The 23,923-nt window shown below is 39.6% G+C and overlaps 2 protein-coding genes across 2 annotated transcripts in view; one reads left to right on the forward strand and one right to left on the reverse strand.

Moving 5' to 3' along the window:
- Nucleotides 1-23,923, reverse strand: part of LOC125295302 (RNA-binding motif protein, X-linked 2-like) — a 144,695-nt gene that overhangs the window by 11,639 nt on the left and 109,133 nt on the right. The gene's annotated exons all lie outside the window — the stretch shown is intronic.
- Nucleotides 6,589-22,437, forward strand: LOC125295303. Its single transcript, XM_048244568.1, has 6 exons — nt 6,589-6,645; nt 12,006-12,170; nt 13,576-13,713; nt 19,080-19,225; nt 21,465-21,593; nt 22,408-22,437. The coding sequence occupies exons 1-6, from the start codon at nt 6,642-6,644 to the stop codon at nt 22,435-22,437; spliced, it is 612 nt and encodes a 203-aa protein (XP_048100525.1). The 5' UTR covers nt 6,589-6,641.

Raw genomic sequence — 23,923 nt, forward strand, 5'->3', positions numbered from 1 at the left:
CAGAAAAAAGTCACCGTTAGCTGCATATTTTAGTGATGAGGGCTGGGTGTCAAAACTCGCTACCTGTGTGTGACATATTAGGGGTTGCTTAATGACCTCAACCTGTCACTGCAGGGGAGACGACGCGACTGTCTTTAAACTGGCAGATAAAAGTCGCTGCATTTAAAGCCAAGCTTGATTTGTGGGTGCGGCAGTGGATCGGGTGTATTTGATATGTGTGGCTGGGATATGTTCCAAACAGTAGTGGGGGTTTTGGGAGTGACTGAGGCAGGGCCCTTTCTCTCGCAGCTGGTGCCGATCACCTTGTTGGGCGCTTTCAAATGAGTTTGGCGTTACTTCCCCATCCTCCAAAGATCCCGGCAAACCAATGAGTGGGTCCGCGAACCCATTTGTCAATATCGAATAGTCCTAACTTGTCAGCGCAGGAGGAAGAGCAGTTGATGAAATTACAAATGGCGGTGGTCTTAAGAGTGTGTAGGCTATGAAGAACCTCTCTGGCGGGTTTTTTGGATGAAAACCAAAGCAGAATATCGAGATAGCCGTAAAAGCTGGAAAACGTTGCTACCATTTCCCACCATGTATCTATCTTGAGGCCAGGTTTTGGCAGTGACTGCAACTAAGACCAATTGCTTGTCGACTGGACATTTCAAACACACTGAGGGTGTCACTGTCTTCCATCACCCCCAGATGGAACCTTTCTTGTTGCAGGGGAAACAAGCACAGGGCTCCACTGATTATATTAAGTAATGCATGTTTAGTTCCCATGTTTTGTTACCATATTTTGTTAAGCATGTTCACACATGATAGATGTAGCTTCAAGTTGTTTAATTTTCATAGTTCATATTGTTCAATTTTCACTTCTTCAAGTTCACGTTTTTCACATTTTTAAGAGTTCGTTACCTTCACTGTTCATACATAACTGGAGCTAGTTCTTTTAAAGTAATGCATGCACAACACGGAACATGGAACCCCCCCCCCCACCGGTCCGTGAAAAAAAAATGGGAATCAAACCGGTCCATGGTACATAAAGGTTGGGAACCCCTGGGCTGTTGATTGATTTGACATGATTGTTTATTATTGATATTGTCCTTAATGTAGTCTTACCATGTTATTGTTTTTATATTATTGACTGAATGGACATTATTGTTTATTATTGCTTTTTCCCCTCATTTTCATTGTTTATTTCATTAGGCTTTTGATTGAATTGACATTGTTGTTTATTATTGCTATTCTCCTTATTATAGTCTGACCAACATCTTAATTTGTTAAATTGAAGTATTATATTGTTTTGTATTTGCATGTCGCTTTGGACAAAAGCATAACCATAGCCATAATGTAGGGCCGAGAAAACCAGCCACGCAACTATCTGGAGCGGTGCCCTGCCAAAACTCGCGAGAATCGTGAAGCATTACCTTGTCAGAATAGCTCTTTGGAGATAGTTTTTGCCTGTTGTTAATCCTTCACCTCCACAAAAAAAAGCATTTGCATTGTGTAAAGGGGCGGATAAGCCGCGAGAAGTTTGCTATTTACAACAGCAGAGTAACATTCATCGCGACTTTAGAGGGAGCTCTAAAACTCGCCAAAAATACCTAAATCTGCATATTATACCTTTAAATGCCGTCTAACCTTAACTGTCTAGGTCCCTTTCCGAAACTAGTTACGGTACTTCGCAGAAGGTACGCAGGGACTTGCACTCTCCCTAGACACTTTCACTCAGTTTGCACGAGGGTCCGCCATATTAACGATCAACAAAACCAATTGGTTGATAAGTGGTAGTCTCTAATAAATAACCAACGCCGAGTAAACACCATTGTCCCCTTGTCGAGAGTGTGCGTCAATTAATGCATAAAATTCAGCATGAGTAGGACACGCCTGTAAATAAATCCATGGTTCTAGGGCTGTAACGATATACGATTCGAAACCGAAATCGCGACATTCATATCAACGATACTGTGTCGCGGTGTGAAAAACAGAATCGCGACACCTTTCTAGTGTTTCCGCCAGTGCTTTGCATCTTCTGGCGGACTTAATAAAGCAACCCCATCTCCGCTTTATTTATAAGGTAGCCCTCGTTGTCAAAAACAAACAAATAAATAAATAATAATTTCATACCTCTCCTTGCTTTCATTGTAGACTATGTGTGAAACTTTACCAAACAGTATAAATAACCCCCTCTCCTTGCCCGCTCTCTCTCCGGCTCCCCTCCCTCTCCTGCTCAATGAACCGCAGCGCCAGCTTAAATAAAACATTCACAATCATTGAAAGCAAGGGCCGCATAGAGGCGACTAGCTAAATTACTATTAAATCCGCTTAGCATCATTAGCATGCTGCATATTTGTTTAAAACTCTTGCATTGAAGTTGTGTTCCAAAGGGAGGCTATTAAAATGTTATTTAATAAAATGTCTAGCCCCCCGAACCGTGGGTCAAAAATAAGTGATACAAACCCGAATTGTGAGGTTGGTGTATCGTTACAGCCCTACATGGTTCCATGATAACTTGTTTCCGCAGAGACTGAAGTTCATCCCAAATCTGCAAAAAGTGCAGTAGAAGAGGGGTTTAGTAGATTAAGTGACAAGGGCTGCATAAGAAGGTGGGGAGGATTGGGATTGGGGGCACCAACAAGGAGCACAAGAGCAGCAGGGGCAAGGAAAAACTCCCCTTGGGGGGCAGATCCACGGCTCAAGGGGCTAAGCAACTGCCAGGGATCTTGGTGTGTGTGTTGGGGGATGACAGGGGAGATGGGATGGTGTGCTGTGTATGTGGGGGAGGGGCGGTGTGCAATATGTGTGTTGGAGAAGCTTCCTCATGAGACAATGTGCTATGTATTGGGGGAGTGTGCTGTAAGTATGTTAGGGATGTGTGTGTTGGAGAAGCTTCCTGATGAAATAATGTGTGCTGTGTAGGTAGGGGAGGGGGCATGGTGTGCTGCAAGTATGGTGAAGGGACTTACTGTGCAAGCAGGTACTGTATGTATGTGGTGATGACAGTGAATGTGTGTGTGTGTGGGGGAGGGAGGTGGAGCAGTGACTGTGAGGTGTCGTGTGGGTAGGTGGGGGCGGTGTGTGCTGTAAGTATGTAGAGGATGTGTGTTGGAGAAGATCTTGAAGACCATGTGCTGTGTGTATGTAGGGGGGGGCAGTGTGCAGCAAGGTATGTAGAGGAGGGCTTACTGTAGCAAGCAGTGTGCTGTATGTATGTGAGGTGATGACAGTGATGATGTAAGTGTGTGTGTTTTGTGTGTGTGTGTTGGGGATGGGGGTGGGGTGGGGTGGGGGTGGGGGGGCAGAAAGGCTAGGCAATCAATATAGGCCCTAACCCTGTCCTTTGGCCCTAGCACCCTTCACTTGGGGAAGTTTCAAAGTCAAATTGTTTTGCATTCAACTTTGACTGAAAGGCATCTTTAAAAATATGTGGCATACATGTGAAAGTGAGGTGAGGTGACCACCCTATTCAGAATGAATCGGGACATGATTATGCAGCGTGTTTCAACGGTGGGGGGTGGGGGCAGCAAAAAAACAACAACAGAGCAACAAAATAGCATAAACATAAACGTCTAGTGACAAGCTTTTTGTTGTAAGCAAAATCAACTGAAGCACGCTCAGGTGATGTAAATGAAAAGGCCCTGTTGCTCAGCCCACCCGGACTGCAAAGTGCAGCTCAATGAAAGGAGTTTATCTCATTTAAATAATACAGCATAAAAAATGATTGTGTGGTGGTCAGTGTTAATCTTGTGGCGGGCCGGTCAATGTATGGGAAACACTGAGTCTTTATAAATGAGGCCTCATATTGCAAAATTACTCTGATGAAGGTTTAACGGACCCAAGCACCAGCTCACCAATAAAGTAGTTGCCATTCTTTAATGTAAATATAAATGTCCTAGGCCAAGTATACTTGTGTATACAAGGAATTTGGTCTCTGCATTTATCCCATCTGTGAATTAGTGAACACACAGAGCACACACAGTGAGGTGAAGCACACACTAACCCGAAGCAGTGAGCTGCCTGCTACAGCAGCACTCGGGGAGCAGTGAGGGGTAAAGTGCCTTGCTCAAAGGCACTTCAGCCGTTCCCACTGGTCGGAGATCCAACTTCGGTTCCAAGCCTGAAGCCCTAACCAGTAGGCCACGACTGCCCCAGTATTGCACTATTTGTTCCTTTTCCTAGGTCTACCAGTCTAATACCTGCTGGCACACAGATCTCAGGCCAACCTTATATTGTGCCTTTTATTTATGCTTGCTTAAGTCAAGTCAAGTTTGTTTATATAGTGCATTTCATACACAGAGGTCATTCAATGTGCTTTGCATAAACAAAACCAAACAATAATAACAAATAAAAGTATAGAAGGGTAATATAGTCAAAGAATAGTGCAAAAGGTAAAGATCATAATAAAAAGAAAACATAAAACACATAAGGTAAAATAATTTAAAACTAAAGAATAATTAAAGGATCTGAGAACAGTTTGGTCTTAAGTCTAGATTTAAAACTGAATTGAAAAAGTAGTCTTTAATCAATTAACCTTCTTCTAACATCAAATGGGTATTTTGATTACTTTCAGTCTGGTTTTCGGGCAAATCACAGCACTGAAACAGCTCTCATCAAAGTTTTCAATAACATACCCCTCATACCTTAGTGCAGCATTTTACACTGTTGATCACAATATTTTACTACACAGACTTTTCAGGATTATCCACATGCAAGTTTAGATCCCCTGATATATTAAGACAGTCAAACTCTAACGGGTGGTTACCAGAGGGCCCCACAGCATATCTCTGGTTGGGCATATCTCTGTTTCAGCCTATGCAGAGTGTTTTGGTTTAGCTTAGTTGTTGATGTCATCAGCTTGTTCCGTCTGCATAGTTACTGAGTGCTTATCAGAGGCTCGGCTCAAGGTTGGCAGAAAAATGTTGGGTGCAGGAGAGAGAGGTGGTTTTGAAGAGGTGTTTTCGGTTAAGATCTTGGTCCCAGTTCAACTCAACTCTGTGCTATTTGGCCTGAAATATTCCCTGCCATTCCAGAAAAATTAAAATTGTCAATAAAATTAATCCAAACTGAAAAGCTTGTTTTTGCGAGCCAGGTGTTTAAACTGAATAGTCTGGTAAATACAAAGCCTCCCTCTGCTGGGAGTGATCCACTGATGAAAATTTGTATTCCAAGCTCATATAGGGCCAAGAAAAGTTCCTTGAAATCTGCTTTGACATACAGCTGTTCTTTGTAAATGTCATTTGCTCCAACATGCAAAATGATGCGTTTGATAGTTGCATATTTTGACACCAGTTCTGCAAGTTCTTTTCCCCATTTAAAAGTCTCACAGCAGAGTTGGCTAGAACGAGGGTTGTGGGATGAACAGGTGCTGAGTGCTGCTTGTTGTCTGTGTATATCTTTCTATTGTTGTGGTTTGATCGCTGCCTGCTTTGGGTCTGTTCCCTGGGGAATTCCTCTCTCACGTCCCGGAGGCATTCAAATCTGTTCCATAATGTTAAGGGCTGGGCTTCCCTTAGGACCACAAGCCCTGTAGTAGTTTGCTGATCTGTCTGTATTTCTGATACGAGGCCTGGAGTTAACTGGTGTTAAGGTAATTACAGTTCTTGTATTACGTTTTTTGGTCTGGCATCTTGCCTATGCCAAGGCTCTGTACTCACATTTCCCTTTATGAGGTCGATGCATTCATCTGCTCTGTTAGCAATGATATTAGACTGCTGGGTTACATTCTCGGTATTTCCAGTAGTTGCTGTACTCACTTTATGAGATGTCTCTCGTAGTTCATCTGTCTTTGATGGAAGGGCATGCATCTTTGATTCCAAAGTAGAAATCCTCTGTTCTAGCTCAGTACATTTTCGGCATGATCTCCTGGGTCTCTGGCCGGAGGAGCGCATTTTGCTTTAATACAACTTCAAGGTGACTTGCTGCTCACTTTTTGCTCATTGACTTGGCTAGCTCATGTAAAGTAAAAACCTAACCACTAAAGTTTCAGATTTAAATGTACTGGTTTCACTGCCTTTGCTAATCTATCTTTTAAATGAAATAAAAGAATGAAAAAGAGTAATTGCTAAAAGGATAGGTGAAGCAGGAGCAGTGTGAAATGCATCCTACTCACTTGAGTAGGAGGATTGAATCTTTTTAGTTTACTTTACTTTACTTTCGACTTAGTATAGGTACAACACCACTGGTTTCCATTTGATCTAAGTCATATGTTTTCCCCTAATGGGATAACCTGGGTGATTGACTGAATCTGTTGGCAAATGGTGTACCCAAGATGGCCTGTAATATTTTTAGGGCAGTAAGGTTTCATCACCAATCTTGTCCATTATTCATCACAGTGTCATAAATTTCAAAAAGTGCTCCATGTGACCAAGTGCCTGCGCTAGTCAGCCCGTGAGAAGACACAGATGAATGAAATAGCTCTTTTGTTTAGACATTGCTGCCTTGTGTTTGTATAATGGCATCTATCAGACATTGTGTTCTTTTGTTTGCTCTATTTGCTTTTAGTGATTGCATATTTTTTTTCCTTCTTCAGATGGACAAGATCTACTGTCTACTTGAAAAACACAGGCTGGAAAGATTTTACAAAGGGGTATATAGGGTATATAGGGGTGAAGGATGAGAGTGACATTCTTGATATATCTGATGAAGACTTGAACAATATGGGTAAATCAAGTGTTTTATAGCCTATCGTTGGCCGCCTCAATCGAAACGCATGTCTCTCAATAGAACGCACATAAGAAATAAAGGCCTAACTCGAATACAAGCCTGTGCCAAATAAAGGCCTGTGCTTTGCACAAGTAAATAAAAGATCCCGGCCATAATTTGAAGATGTATGATAGTCTGTCTTCTTAACATTCCTCACCTGTTATCCAGACATGCATGAAAACATTTGAAAACAAAACTCAGCAATAGGTTATTTTGATAATGACTTTCTCTTCAGCATTACTAACTGTTAAAACGAGGCAGAAATGACAAGGCATTGCAACAATGTTTACAGAGATACACCGTAAGGTTGGCTGCAAAGATTATGCAGACTGTTACGATTGACTGACACACATGTGCGCGCACACACATTATCGAAATCACACGCCGTACACTTTAGGCTATATAGTCTTTCTACATGGGTTTAGTGAATGATCAGGCTATAATATAATACTCTACCCACTCTCCCATCACTGACAGCCCCCCACCCACCAGCCAGCCAGGAACCTAGGAAACTAGGATCCTGTCTACCCTAACCCCCAACACCGCCCTGTGGAACTGCACTGTGACTGCGCAGCCCTAACGTGTTGCTGCTTCACATCAAGCCTGATATACTTGAAATTACTGCATACTGCATATCAATGTAAATATACAGGTCACACAAGCACAAGTTTAAACTTCATGTAACTGTTAAGACTATATAAATATACAACACAACTACCTCTATTTTTTTTATATATATATGTCCTATATTTCTATTTTGATACATACATGTTCTATATTTCAGTCTTGCACTTTAATTTAATGTTTATTGTCTATGGCTATGTCTATAGTATGTCTATGTCTGTATTTAAAGTATGTCTATGTCTGCATGGGAAAGTAAGAAACGAAATTTCAATTCTTTGTATGACCAGTGCATGTAAAGAAATTGACAATAAAAGCCGACTTGACTTGATAAGACCACACTTTAGTAGTGGTTGGGTAAACATTTTAACATTTTAGCATCCTGACAGGCTTTTGTCGGGACTCAGGACGCGCAACTCAAAATCGGGACTGTTCCGGTTAATCCAGGACGTCTGTGTGCTAGTTGAATAACTTGCCTTTCCAGATTAAATGTTCATACTGGTTAAGAAAGGCATGTGAACAGTCTCTAAAATAAGGGTAGCTTCCTTAGTATAGCGTCGTTGAAAGTTTGCATGTTCATTTAAACTTGCATCTTTTTTTCTCTCTCGCTCTTTCGGAGGTAACCTCCCGAGCGCTTGCTCTGCTACCACCGAGTGCCTCGACATTACCCAAAATGCTTGATTGCATTGCATTCTCCACATCTCTAGCTAAATTTAATCAGCATTTTTGTTCAGTGAATCTTTTGTAAATTGCTTTACAATTACCGTCAGGCCCTCCTTGGCCGCCTTCGTTATTGCCCAGCTCACCTCAGCTTGCCACCATTCGCTCCTTCGTCTTCATTAATCTTTTTGGCCTCTATGTGTCCAGTTACATAGTCTATCTGTTCTTGGTCTTGGTCTTCTTGATGCGACTTATAGTCCGGAAAATACAGTAATCGTTTCTGCCTTAGAACCTAGGTCTAGAATCATTGTGGAGACATGGAGAGGCTTGGCAGGTATTGTAATAACCATTTTGAGAGCTGTGATGGCAAATAAAGATGTTTCCATTGATTATTTAAAAAGGGTAGGAGTCACTTTGGACCAAGGGTGTGGGAAGGGGGGTGCTGAGGGTGCTGCAGCACCCCCTGCTGGCAGGAGATAGATTTGTAAAAAATATTATATACATGTAATTACATATATATATAATTACTAATTTGCTGTCTGACATTATTTATATTTTTGTATGTGAAATGATGAGTCAAATAACAAAAAAGGGTTATGGATAGGTTCGAATATAGGCTACTAAAAATGAACAGTTATAGAGATCAACGTGAACGTGAGTCAGTTACTGTAAGAACCGTAGCGTGGTTTCAGCTAGGCCTAGGCCCATGTGATAGCGATCTACGGTTGATATAGGTCTACATATTCTATGCGATTTACACGTTCAAAAAAGCATGGATAAGCTGAAAGAAACTTTAATTGTGTTTTACAGTTTTGCAAAATTAATAAATGTATAGCTAGTGAAATCATTTCACTATCCTAGTCGCTAAGATAGAAATTATTAGGACACTTGCTGTGGAGACGACACACTTTAGGCTATTCAGAAATGATTTGCGAGATCATTGCAGCCTGATTATTAGCCTATATTTAAAGCCAAACATCGCTGGTGTGGTTTTGACGATCAGAAAAGTAATTTTCCTTCAGTGCTCGAATTACGTGGGAGCCAGAGGGAGCCGAGCTCCCATAGAGTGAGGACTGGCTCCCTTGAAAGCAACAAAGTCAAAAATCTGAGGGGGTCTCTGATATCTGAAGGTGTCTGGCATTGTAATTTAATCTTAAACAACGCTCATTATCTATCCCTGTGCGATCTCTTACCATTACAGACGTGAAATTAAAATATAGGCTACTACGGGACGTAGACCTACCCTACGCTCTTGAAAGCAGCATATGACACTTCACCACCACACCACTAGACTATGGGCAAACCGCATACGATCGATTTGACAGCACTCGTCTGAAGTCTGAAGAAGTTACCCTGCTTTGATGAGAATGTTTTGTGCATTTACATAGGCGTTCATTGGGCTAGCCTACATGGGTTGATACGTGCGGAAAAGTCCTGTTTGCTGTTGAACTTGCGCCTTACCTCTTCTATGTTGATTAACAAGCCATAAATTATGGCCCATAATGCAGCTTACTTCAATGATTCTGTGAACTGATCTGTAGCTATCCTCTGTCATTCAGAGCTCCGGAAAGTTCCCAGATATTTTGAAACACCTGTTAACAATCTCTGATGGCAGAATAGCCTATTCAATGGCTACCCGACAACATCTCATATTTATTCCCACAGTAACAACACACGAGACGACTGACCGCCCAGGTGTTGTTACTATGTGCACATTAGCCTATAACACTAGAACATAGTTTGGCTGCAATGGCTTTATTATTTTCTGCCAGTTAGTGCATTTTCCCTGTGTATAAGTTATACTACATGCATTATTGTGTTTGACACTGAGGATAGCCTATCTGAGACGGTGGTCTGCTTCAAATGAGTTAGCCTACCTTGTGAAATTGAGAATGGCACTCAGAGTAAAATTTAGTCTATCTTTGTATTGTGAAATTAAAATTAAATATGGAATATTACAATCAATAATATGTTGAAATGAATTAAAAGGAATCCATTTCTATGAAAAATCTCTGTCTATTGTGTGCGTGTGTCTAGGCCTATCGTGCGCATATAGGCTACTGTGCAAAAGCGCCACTCGCGCCTAGGCTATTTACTGTAATTGTATCGCCTTGTTAGGCTATGCGCGGGGTGTGCCAACTTTTTATGAGATAGAGAGACCCCCTTAAAGCAGGGGTCTCAAACTCAAATGAGCCGGGGGCCAATTCTGCCAACGTCATCTGATTGGAGGGCCGGCTATTTCTGAAAATGCAATGTTCTTTTTTTCAAATACCACACAAAACTGCAAACAAAAAGTGCAAGTGTTTTTATCTAGTTTTAGACACCTGTGCTAGCAACCTTAGCTTATAAATAAAATAATGATAAAATAAATATTAATACAAATTATAAAACAAATGAAAAGCATAAAAACAGGTATGTGTGTGTTTCACACCAAATAAAAATATTTTCCTCTAATAACTTTTTTTAAACCTGGCAAACTATAGGCGTCAGGGTTAAGAAAGCAACACCATTGGATTTTTAGCTAAATTTCAAAAGGCCATGGCTTGAAAGTGGTCAGAGATAAAGTCCTACTGTAAATGTAAAAATCTTTGAGTAAAACAAAAGTTTATGAAGGGGGTAAATTTACCCATCTAATTTGCCACTGGATGGCAAGCACCTCAAATTATGCACCTTTAAATACTGGATGAACATATTTGAGCAGGTTTACTTTACTTTTTTCATATTACCCACATAACAAATTAACAGGAAAACACCTAAGATGTATACCAACACCTAAGATGTATATGGTTTCTAAACCACAAGGCCTACAATAAAGTGTTCTGGTTAAATGAGTTCCTATCGCGGGTAATCTGAGTACCCAGAAGTTCGTGATCATATTTGCGGGTGACTTTGTAGTTTAGAGCCCTATTTCTACTAGCCCTGCTGTCTGTACCACGTCCATTACAGACACTATCATCACGATTACCACTGCAACCTCCAAGCTATGTTGGGCAGAGGGTCGGAAATAAGCATGGTATGCTTAGTGGACACCGTCATTACCGCAGACGCACCTCCATTCAATAGACGATCGATCATAATCTCCAAAAGGATATTCTCCTTCAGATTTACAATAGGTGAATAACATAGCCTACCTAAGACTTCATCACACGTAAACGTTTTTCAACATTTGGTGTAGGCCTATTTCTGCTTAATTTCTGGTTCAATTTATGCAACACTATGGCCTGCATCGCTTCCGACGTCATTACAAATGCACGTCTTTGTGTTTCTCGCGTGTAATACAAGTACTGTATTTCCTGAAAACTTTGCACAGCGATTTTGGGTTTGAATGAAGCTCTGGATGTCTAGCACATAGTGGAGCAGAGTACAAATGAGATTTAACTAACTATCGTCTATCGAACTATCGTCTATTTTAATCAGTATCATTGTTTGTCACAATTAAAAAGTCTCAAGGGCCGGATTACATTATTATTTTGACATACGTCGCGGGCCGGGTGTTTGAGACCCCTGCCTTAAAGACAAAAAGATCATTCGGGCCCTGTTTTCCTTAGCTATACTGAAATAGGCTAATGATGTCAAGTGCGATTCTGTGGGGTTAGGGTGGGCGAGGTGGCTTCGGATTGCTGTCGCGGAACATTGGAATTTGTGGCTGCCCAGGACTTTTCTAAAACTTCTCTCTATCACCCGCACACCGCACTAAAATGACGTATTTAGCAGTCAAAATCTGAAACATGTCCAGGAGGGGAGAAATCGTCGGACATCCATTTTTTTTGTTATTCAGCACCCCTGGTCAAAAATAGGTTCCCGCGCGCCTGCTTTGGACACACCATTTTTTCCCAAAAATGTTAAAAAAGTTGAAAACTCTTCTTTTTCTGATTCCATGTTTCTACCACATTGTCTTGCAACCTTTTGGCAGTGCCATTTTCAGTCAGAACAAACATATTGAATCAACATTAAATCAATATTTGCCAGGGGTAAGAATAATTTTGTTCTTAACTGTATATATATACTGTTTTGTTGTTGTTGTTGTTTTTTACAAGGTTTAAGTCAAGTGGAGAAGAACCGGTTTAAAAGCTGGACACTATTAAAAGACTACGGAAAAGGTGCCACCCATCTCATGCATGAAATGCAAATGACGAAGTCAGTGGACGGGTTCAGTCTCTTTTATTCATTCCCCAAGTGTCCTGAGTGCAGAGAGTTAAGGGGTATGTTTGTGCTCTCCCATAACCTTAATCATAGCCAGTTTCTGTTTTTACTTTTTTTCCTGCTTTGCCTTCTTCTCCATCCTCCTCTGCTGTCTGCCTCTTCTGGCATTGGAGTCTATGGCAGCCCCAGAGCCATATCAAAGGTTGTGAAATTTCAGTCACGGATTGGGGACAGTTCTCTGATTCATTTTGTAATGTCTGTACTATAGCAACACCAATTGCTTTGGTAATGGTTGAACCATGTGGTACTATATTACTTACATTTATTTTCACCATTAGCACAAAACATTTTCACAGGACAAAGAAATTATCAGGTCAAGAGCCTTGATTCAATTTGCTTCTCTGGTCTAACAACTTTAAAATGTTCTTATTTACATGCTGTCACTTGTGTATTTACCAACTAACAATGTGAAATGTAACAGCAATTTTCTAAGCAGATATATATTTGGAGCTATATAATCATGTTGGCAAAGCACTGCTACTTGGGCAAAACTCCCAAAAAGCCCCATTAGCGTGTTCTTTTAGTAAGAAACTTATCTGTCTTCATAACATCAGAACTGCTGATGAGAAGATTATAGAATGTTAATTAATTGCATTTAATTGCATTTATTCCACTGCTTGGTTGAATTTCCCCTTATCATGCGTTCAATTTTTTGCCTGTATCACACTTGTATATTCTTTGCCAACGGTAGAGATGGAACTGGAATATTATCAGATATCCTCTGGTAATGTCATCTTGTTTAATGTCAAGTTGTCTTAACAAATTTAATGTCAAGTTGTAATGACAAATACATGTTCTGGTAATGTCATCCTGGTTAATGTCAAGTTGTCATTACAAAGACATTCCAAACATACTTAATGTCAACTTGTCATGACCAAGACAACTTCTGGTAATGTCACTTTGATTAATGTCAAGTTGTCACAATCAAGACAACCCAAACAATGTCAACATATCATCACAAAAACCGAACGACACTTAATGAAAGAAGTCATAAAAGTTTATGACATGATTATAACGTTTATTGCACATTTATGACAGAGTCATGTCATAGTTATGACAGTGTCATGTCACTCTTATGTCGACAATGTCAAGTAAAGTGTTACCCTTTTTACTTTACTCTGTGCCTCTAAGACTAGCGTTATAAGCTAATTAGTGGTTTGCGATAAAACTGCTCACATTCCATTAGCATGAAAACAGATAGATAGATAGATAGATAGATAGATAGATAGATACTTTATTGATCCCTAAGGGGAAATTCAAAAACATATCCCAGAGAAAGGTCGAACTTGGTACACATGTGTTATTAACCCCTAGGTTTATTTTGCATTGTCCTTTAAGTTATCCAGTTTTTCTCTTTGAAAACAAATTGACTATAACTTTAAATTCGGCTTTTTTTGTTTTAAGACTTGGATCCAGCACAAAACACTGTGGAAGATCTTATGCTCCGAATTGGTTATCAGGAGGGTGTAGGTAACAATATGGGTGTTTGCCTTTTCACTGCCGAGGGAATGCCACTCACTGATGATCCCTTTTTCAACACATGTAAGTACATATTTTTACAATGCCGACCTTGATTTAGCTAGTGTAAAACAAGAGTGTAAATATAGTAAACACGTTGATTCCAAAACATTAGTTCTGAAAATGATTAATATTATAATTATACTGTTATTGGTATTGGCTGTTGGACAAATTGTTATTATACAGATCAATATTGACAGGCCTGGCTCTGGGTATAGGCAAATGCTAAGGGCGCTCCATCCACAGAGGACGCCCAAAATGACAGGGAACTATTTTTACACATAAAACAATTCGTTAATTGCACCAAAGTAAAATCTGGCCTAGGGCTCCAGAGCAGTCAGAGCCGCCTATGATTATTGATATTGACCCAGAATTTTTCCAATCGGTGCATCCCTAATAAGGAATTACGATAGGTAAAGTAAATTCCAGACCTCACAAACACTTCGATTTTTGTCTTATTTAACTAGAGCTCATCTACTGGTTCTAACTGATCTCTGATGCCATAGACCAGTGGTCTCCAACACGGTGCTCATGGCTATGAGTCGCCCCCAGCGCACTTCTAAAAATAGCTAACAGGTTGCCTGCAGATCACGCTCTAAAAACACGCTCCATTGTGACGTTTTCAATAGATATTTAAGTCTAGACCAGAACCATTTTAGCCATACATCTGTAACATTAAATTAATATTGGTGATGCCTTACAAATTGTAGCTGCGTTACATTTTAGCCTTTGGCTCCAAATCCGTTTCCCATTCAATCTTTAAACAACAACGGAAGCGGAGCGCATACACGCTGCTCGCACGCATAGACAGTAAAGGGGAAAAAACTTGCTTGTCTGGTGTAGCCAATGGAAACATATCTTTGCAAAAGTTCTGTGGCCATTCCATGTTTGCAAATACGGTTCTTGCATGATTGTTCAAGGACTGAAAAACAATTGCTTTAGCTCACAGGCCTTTTCTCCTCCGTAGGCTACTGCCGTATAATAGTGCTGAAAAATTTGTGGCATGCATGACTGAGCAGGACTGTGCATGACCTTTTTTGTCAGATCATGGAGAGATTTCAGGTGTGCAATAACTTTAAAAGGAGTTTTCATATGTTAGGGTGGTATGGGCGATTACTATTGAAATGTTAAAACCGAATTGTCCACTGAAATCAGGACTTAAACAACCCCTGAATTCATAATGGTGGGTGGGTATAAATTGGGTACAAATTGTAACCCAAATTATTAATTGCACAAAAATATTGTTTTTTTGTTAAAAATGCAAACTTTGAAATGAACAAACTGAACAAAAATGTTGGTAGTGTTGCATAGGCTATTGATATTAAAGTTGAAAATACAGTTGCTTAATATATAAAGACTTATAGGCCTACACAATATTGATAATTTAAAAGTAAAAATCACATAGGCCTATTATTTAGGAGGACTACCCTCGCAAAAAAGGGGTGAGGGTATGTTTGTTTTAAATGAGTAGCCCTCCATTTGATTTCGGGTCTTCAGGTAGCCCTCATTCCCAAAAAGGTTGGAGACCCCTGCCATAGACGTTTCATTCAGGTTAAACTGAAAAACAAAAACAAAACATGTTAAGTTCACAACTTATTGTGGTGTTTTCTTTCTGGTTCTGGTTCTATTTCTGTTTGCTGCTGGAGTAAAGTGAAGAGAAAGACAAATCATATAGGGCATGCCATGACTAAATTAAACCAGTTCGACAAAATAATCAAAATAGGTTCAAAACAAGGGGTCATTTGTTCAATTCTGTTTAGCCAACCCAGAGATGTGAAAGCTATTCTCATCTAAAAAAAAAAAAAACAAGTTTTGGGAAAATCAAAGTGTAAATGAGCATATTACTGTATGTATATTTCCTCTCAACCAATCACCACAAGACTATGCATCCTGATAAAGTGCTGTCCCCCAGTGCTGATGCTGTCAATCTCTGTTGTCCGTTCTCCAAAGAAATCCGTAGCCAAAGATTGAATTGCCTTAGAATCTCTATTGTTTAATCCGAAAAGTTCTGAACTACACAGTGCAGCTTCTAAATGCTCCATTCACGTAGGCGGTAAAACTTGGGAGGCATTCGTATTGTGAGGTAGCCTATAATAATGAGTAACTTTTGAGGTAGTCTATAATGTTCGATCAACTTCTGAAGATGACAACTACAACAATAGCCTAATGTTTTTGTTTTTAAATAGGCCGCCAACTCTAAAATAAATTGAAATGGACAAACCGGGTGCAATCTCCATGAGGAATCTGGTCAGCAACTGTATGTTTAGGTTGCTGTTTTCCTCCTAAATCTCTTGGCTAAAATCAGGGCTTTGAACCGATTTTTTTTTTTCCAATCGGTTCGTTCCGAACAGAAACAGAATTATAACGTTTCCGTTTATGAGTTCCACCAATAAATTGACGTTCCCGAACCGGTTAGAACAAAAAAATACTGTTCCCAGAACGGTTAATTTCGTTCCTGTCAGCTGTTTAATGCTATAGAATTATGTCACATCTTTCTCATCCAGCTTAAACCAAATGTAATAATATTATAACCATTATTAAATAATAATAATTATATTATTAATAATAATAATTAAATAGGCCTACAATTATTTCAAATGTGTAGTTTATTGTTAAAAGAGAAAATTTCCACACAAACGTAACGACATTATTAAGACACGTGGTTATGCCACTCGGGCAACAACAAATTCCAACTGTCAGGGGGAAAGGCCATCCAGTAGGCCTACACAAGTCTTTTGTTTTGTCTTGCTTAGGCCTACTTGCAATTAGGCCTGTTTCATCAGGTAGGGCCTATTGTTTATCAACAAACATAGCCTACTAATTATAGCCTGTAATAGCAGTGGCTCACATTTAACAGTTCGCAAAAACTAAAAAAATGGCTATACCAACCTGGCATTTTTAAACAAACAACAAAAAAACAAAGATTTGTGACTGACATTAGGCTTAACGATGGATCGTAATTTAGACCTTATTTAAGATGTGGAGTGGAGACTTTGTAATCCACCGCTCTCTCTCCATTCAGTCAGTGAATGTCTGATGTGATGTCACATAGGAAATGAACCTCAGCCGTCATGGTAACGTGCGCAGGAAAATAATTACTTATTTTTTTATAAGTATAAGTATAAGTATATATACTCTCTGCATTTAACCCAATCGGTGAATTAGTGAAACACAAACAGCACACAGTGTACACACAGTGAGGTGAAGCACACACTAATCCCGGCGCAGTGAGCTGCCTGCTACAACGGGCGGCGAGGGGGAGCAGTGAGGGGTTAGGTGCCTTGCTCAAGGGCACTTCAGCCGCGGCCCACTGGTCGGGGCTCGAACCGGCAACCCTCCGGTTACAAGTCCAGAGTGCTGACCATTTTAGTTAATCAGCCAACGAAAACTTTGAGGAACGAAATAAAACCGGTATTAACCGGTTACCATTATTTTTAAATAAGTGTTCCTGTTCCAGAACATAAAAAATAATAACGTTTCCGGTTTCGTTTCTGTTCCCTGTAAAATACAAAAAGTTCCCGGTTTTCGTTTTTGTTCCTTGAACCGGTTCAAAGCCCTGGCTAAAAACGGAAACGTTTACACACAGCAAGCGTCTGAACGAGGAAGAAAAACTTCAACTTTTTTATCCAAACTTTAATGAGCAGCCTACACATTTGGCCTTCAAAATCTAGGTTGTTTTACAGTAAGATACATCAATGAGTGATAGATAAGTGGTTAAACAAATTTCGGGGTTTGTCCAGTCCACATTGGGTGTGTTTTAGTTATGAAACGTTATCAAACGTCCAGCGCTTGGCGCAAGAAGGTGGGCCTTATGTTTCTTAATCAGTCATGGGTGTGTTTTGGGTGTAACATCCTAACCAATGAGAGTTAGTGTTAATTTTGCCACCTATTCTTAATTTTGTCTTAGTCTTAGTCTTGTGACAAAATGTCCTTTTTAGTCTTTCTCATATTTAGTGATTAAAATATAAGTTTCATCATAATCATTTTAGTCTAGTTTTAGTCAAAAGAGAACTCAAGGTATCTTAGTCAAGTTTTAGTCAAAACATTTTAGTCTTTTTTTTAATAACATTACTTCTGATTACCATTTCAGTCAAATAGTGTTTCACATATCTCAATTTTCCCCCAATATTTTATGTCAACAGGGCTTCAGTTATAATTACATTCTGACTTTTTGTCAGTCAGTATGTTTACATGCACAGTTAAGTGGAGTTACTAAAGCTCAGCTAGGGGAATTGACTGGACCACTGTCATTATCTTCATTTACATGACGAAAGAAAACCCCTTTTGTAGACCTAATTACGAATGTTTTACTCCGTTACGCTAGATGGTGATATGCGCCCAAACTCCACACATTCCCCAAACTTTCCATATAAGCTTCATTAGCTTACTTGCTAGTGAACTTTGTATCATCAGTGTAACTAGTTAAATAGTTGACATTGCTTGCTGAACATTTTTCGTATGGACATTCTGGGGGAGGTTAATTCATATGAAAGAAGCTGTAACTTATGAGTATGTCACGTTGTGGCATAAGACTTAGGTAGTTAACTTGCTAACTCTGGCAGAAGTCTCTGGTGCTCTTGCTCCATGTAGTTTTGTGTTGCAGCCACAGGGTCGCAGCAACAATACGTAGCCTAGCCTACAGGAAAGCTGCTGCACATTAACTCATTTGGAATATTTGAAAGAGTAACAGCTAGATATTCTGTCTTCCCATTTTGTAGACGAAAATTAAGAGAGATTTTTATCTTAGTTTTTTTTCCGTCAACAATAATGCATGTTAATATAGTTTTAGTCAGTGTTTCAGGACACTGGCGCAATCTCGTCTTAGTCTTGTTTAAAACTATGACTATAAAGACGGCAAAAACCAGCAGACTTCAAACAGCGTCAGGATAATAATGCGCTTTCCGCCGGGTTTTGCGTCACGAAAATAGGGCCCTGTATTTCCATTTTCAAAAGTCATGTTATTTAATTGTACATTTCAGGTAATATCAATAAAATTCCAGTTGAGTTGTTTTGATTGAGTAAAGATAAATAATCAAATAACAATACCCGTTCCCAATTACAGTTCTAATGAAATTACTTGGCGAACAAAATGTAAAACAACTTTGAAGAGTTTTGAACCAAAATCACCCAAGTATTTAAATATGCCTCTTCCTCCTTTTGATTTTCACTGATCTTATCCTTGTTCCTGGTCAGCAGTGGCACAACACACAAAACATTAAACACAAAACATTTAGCATGTCTACCAGGGTCCTGATTAGCTGCTTTTGTTCCTATTGTTTAATTATTTGATTATTACCTTTTCAGGCTGATATTACCAAACAGTGATAATCGTACTGAGCAGCAACATGGTATAGCAAACATGGTATGTCTGTCTTTTTGAATTTCCACAGGGTCGTTACATGACAGGCACGTAGAGAAAGAGAGTCATCTCTATGTCATATTCACACCTAAAGAGAATCTTCCACCACTGCAACCAGCTCAGCCAGTCACAGAACCCTCAGGGATGGACACGGTGCGCTGTCACGTCATGCTGAGGGTATACAGACTTGAATACCTTTAATTTAAAGGAGTGATCCAGAGTTAAAGGAAACCCCAGTCCACAGGTTGGGTGGTAGCATGGTGGCTAAGGACCTGGGCTACCATGCAGTAACCTGAAAAGAAAAGTTAAATTCCCTGTCCGTTGAGCAAGGCACTTAACCCCAAGTTGCTCCAGGGACACTGGCCCTTGTAATATACTTGACATACTGAATTTACTGCATTTCAACCTTTGGATTGCCAGAATAGCCTACTTAATGCTCTGAAATGTTTAGATTTTGGACTGCAATGTCCATTAGTTGTCGGTCTTACATATAGCAGCTTTCAAATAGGTGTTTTGTCATGGGCATAGTCTTATGTGTATGTCTTTTCAAGTGTCCAATAACATGTTTTAATAATTCAGGGTAATTATGAAGTTAAAATAAACCTGGAAGACCATACATTGGCTGACCTGAAAAGAGGGCTGGCGTTTGAAAGTGGAATACCATCACATGTGCTTCAGTTAAGGTTCGTATCCTTAAATATTCATTCTTCATATTTACATTTGCACACACACAGAGACATAAGTCAAATCAGTCATCAGGCACATCAGTGTGGCAAAGAGGAGTTCTGCAGTTTGATTCGAGAAATGCACCAAAGCAACTGAGAAAAACGAATAATCTTGTTCAAGTCATTGCACTGTTCGCACGCTCACCCCATACCTCCAGTTACAGTTTTTCTCAGTCGCTTTGGTCCATTCCTCGAATCATAATGCCCATTTGCACAACAGTTAGTGCATTTCTCAAAACAGTTAGTGCATTTCTCAAAACAGTTAGTGCAAAATACCACAGACCTGTATCCAGACCTGCATTCTGCCTCCTGTTGCCTACCAATGGCTACGTCATCCAAACATATATGGAAGTGGCATATGTGCTATGATTTGTAGCTGACGTCCAATCTCTAATTGATGCATTAATACAATTTTTGACTGATGACAACCTCAATGTGTTTGCAGCAGGGATCTACAATGGAGTAATGACACCTTGGAAGACATCGGGATAAATGAGGACTCTTTGGTGCATTTCTTCCTTTCTTCACTTAGTGAGGAGTGTCCGAATATTGAGCAGTTTCTCAAGGCGGACATCCAGCCCTCTGTGCAGCAGACTATGAAGGGCATGAGTGTCTTCTTTTCATCTTTATATTCCATTGTTAGTACTGTATTGCTTTTTATTTAATCGTTAGTACTGTATTGCTTTTTATTCTACCGTTAGTATTTTATTCCATCCTTAGTACTGTATGGCTTTTGTTAGTACCACATTGCTTTATATTCCATCGTTAGTATTTTATTCCATTGTTAGTACTGTATTGCTTTATATTCCATCGTTAGTATTTTATTCCATTGTTAGTACCGTATTGCTTTATATTCCATCGTTAGTATTTTATTCCATTGTTAGTACTGTATTGCTTCATATTCCATCGTTAGTATTTTATTCCATTGTTAGTACTGTATTGCTTTGTATTCCATCGTTAGTATTTTATTCATCGTTAGTACTGTATTGCTTTATAGTAAATTAGCATTGCTTTATATTCCATCGTTAGTATTTTATTCCATTGTTAGTACTGTATTGCTTTATATTCCATCATTAGTATTTTTATTCCATTGTTAGTACTGTATTGCTTCATATTCCATCATTAGTATTTTATTCCATTGTTAGTACTGTATTGCTTTATATTCCATCGTTAGTATTTTAAATTGTATTGCCTTGTATTCCATCCATCGTTAGTATTTTATTCCACATCGTTAGTACTGTATTGCCTTGTATTCCATCGTTAGTATTTTATTCCATTGTTAGTACTGTATTGCCTTGTATTCCATCATTAGTATTTTATTCATCGTTAGTACTGTATTGCTTTATATTCCATTGTTAGTACCGTATTGCTTTATATTCCATCGTTAGTATTTTATTCCATTGTTAGTACTGTATTGCTTTATATTCCATCATTAGTATTTTATTCCATTGTTAGTACTGTATTGCTTCATATTCCATCATTAGTATTTTATTCCATTGTTAGTACTGTATTGCTTTATATTCCATCGTTAGTACTGTATTGCCTTGTATTCCATCGTTAGTATTTCATTCATCGTTAGTACTGTATTGCTTTATATTCCATCGTTAGTACCGTATTGCAGCAGTTTTAGTCTACAGTACATGTTGATTTCAGTGGTAACATGTTAAGCCATATGTCACCTGTGTTGGCAGAGAATAAAACAAGTTGGAGGATTCCAGAATGTGGTGGCGTATATCCGCAGGCTCACTGGATGTCATGCACTGGCTCAGATTCTGTATCAGCTGATGTGCAGGAATGAAATAGGGACCAAAGTGCAGAAGGTAATAAAGTAACTAAGTAGTACTCTCTGTCAATATTTTGTATTGGGTATCAAGATATTATTATTAATATAATAATATAATTGCTAAATGCTTGTTATTGGTATGATGTATTATTGAAAGGTGGCTCTTCTCTTCATTTTCCTGGTTAAATTTAACATGCTGGTATTTTAGCAGACTGGTGAGGCATATTATACCAGGAATGCCATCAGTTTACCCCAGAGTGTCAAAAGATGTGTACCGGTAGTTATTTGCCAGTGCAACTGAAAGTGCACAATTCACTGATCAGCTAAATACACCTTTGTTTAGATCAATGTAGTGCTGCTGCTATTGAATTACTGTTTAAAATTGTATGATTAATTGTAAAACTGTATACTCCATCCATTTTAGATTGCTCTTGTGGAAGGGCTCTATATCCTTTTCAGAGAGCTATTACCAAATCGTTCGTCCAAATCATGTGATGTGATCATTGAAGATGGTGAAGTTTTTGAATACTCCCCTGAATGCTGGGGCTACTTGTTGTCTCAGTCTGAGGTAGGCTACTTGATTATATTAATATTAAATTATGTTTTTTAAACAAGGTCCGGGAGGAGCCCATAGGGTTGATTGACCCTCCCAGTCCCTCCCACCTCTTCCCTGTCCCTCCCACACACCCCACATGCTCCTCCCACATTCTAACATGCTCCTCCCACCCCATCCCTTGTCCCTCCCACATCCTCCACATGCTCCTCCTACCTCATCCCCTGCTCCTCCCACCTCCTCCCCTGCTCCTCCATTTCACTATCAGCTCTAAGCTCTAATTATCCCTTATCCATAGGGGGTGTCAGTGGACATCACTCGCATGTGATCTCCGCTATTGGCATCCCAGGACTATGGCCAGCTAACAAGCCAAACTTGCTGCCAACTTGTGAACCGCAGCGCTTGGTGAAAAATTCATCACTGTTTTGGCTGTAAGATAACAAGGTGTAAGATAGGGCCCTATGTCTGTCACAACCATAGAATCAGCACAGAGTTTTCCCTCTCAAGACTACAGACGCCCAGGATTTGTGTGTATTTTAAACTCGGGTCATTTAGTGTGATTTCTTGCACAGAAAACTGCTATTTAGCTAACTAAATGATGTTCTTGTATTTGCATCTAGAGGGAGAGCATAGAGCATGAGAACTTTGCTCCAATGTCCTTGTGTTGTCTGAGCACAAGGATACGGTTTTCTGAACCTGTGCGGATTGCAAACCTTCCAGACATTTGTGAACGATCTACTGTTCTGCGGGCAGTAAACGGTAATATTTGTAACTTCAGTCCAATTTAATCTCTGCTCACTATTTGCTTCAGATTTGGAAAACAAACAAAACATTCCCTTCAGATCACGCCTTAAATAACAATAGTAGTTTAGTATATACTATACTATACTATACTATACTATATAGTATAGTATATATACTCTTTTGATCCCTATATAAGTATAAGTATAAGTATATATACTCTTTTGATCCCTATATAACTATAAGTACAAGTATATATACTCTTTTGATCCCTATATAACTATAAGTATAAGTATATATACTTTTTTGATCCCGTGAGGGAAATTTGGTCTCTGCATTTAACCCAATCGGTGAATTAGTGAAACACAAACAGCACACAGTGAACAGTGAGGTGAAGCACACACTAATCCCGGGCAGTGAGCTGCCTGCAACAACGGGCGCTTCGGGGAGCAGTGAGGGGTTAGGTACCTTGCTCAAGGGCACTTCAGCCGCGGCCCACTGGTCGGGGCTCGAACCGGCAACCCTCCGGTTACAAGTCCAGAGTGCTAACCAGTGGGCCACGGCTGCCCGACCAGTGGGCCACGGCTGTAATATATAATATAATATAATGAATATCTATCAGAGCTATAGGAACCAGTTTGCCTGAATTTACATATGCTCATTCATATGATCAAGTCATTGCAAGACTTGGTTGGTGTTCTAATGAGATCAATCTCTCATGCATGTCTTAGCAGATGGGGAAAAAATGCCCAATTGCACACTTGAAGATATGAGGAAGTCAATCAAGAAAGACACAAGAAAGAAAGAATATAAAGAAAAAATCATCCTCAGCATCCCACCGATGATGAAGACTTACCCGCTGTGGCTCTCCTATGCACATGTGCCTGGCAGCAAGTAGGTTGATTGATCATTGATACACTCATGTGACTATTTTGTAAAGTTTGCAGATATTATATTTTGTAAAGACTGCAGATACTGCCCCAGTGAATAGTAAGGGGCACAGTGCATTGCAGGAAATGCAACGAGTGGTGCTGAAACACTGGCATATAATCCAGTCAGACCCTACATGCTCA

Source organism: Alosa alosa, chromosome 5 (assembly GCF_017589495.1).
Source record: "Alosa alosa isolate M-15738 ecotype Scorff River chromosome 5, AALO_Geno_1.1, whole genome shotgun sequence".
Taxonomy (NCBI): domain Eukaryota; kingdom Metazoa; phylum Chordata; class Actinopteri; order Clupeiformes; family Clupeidae; genus Alosa; species Alosa alosa.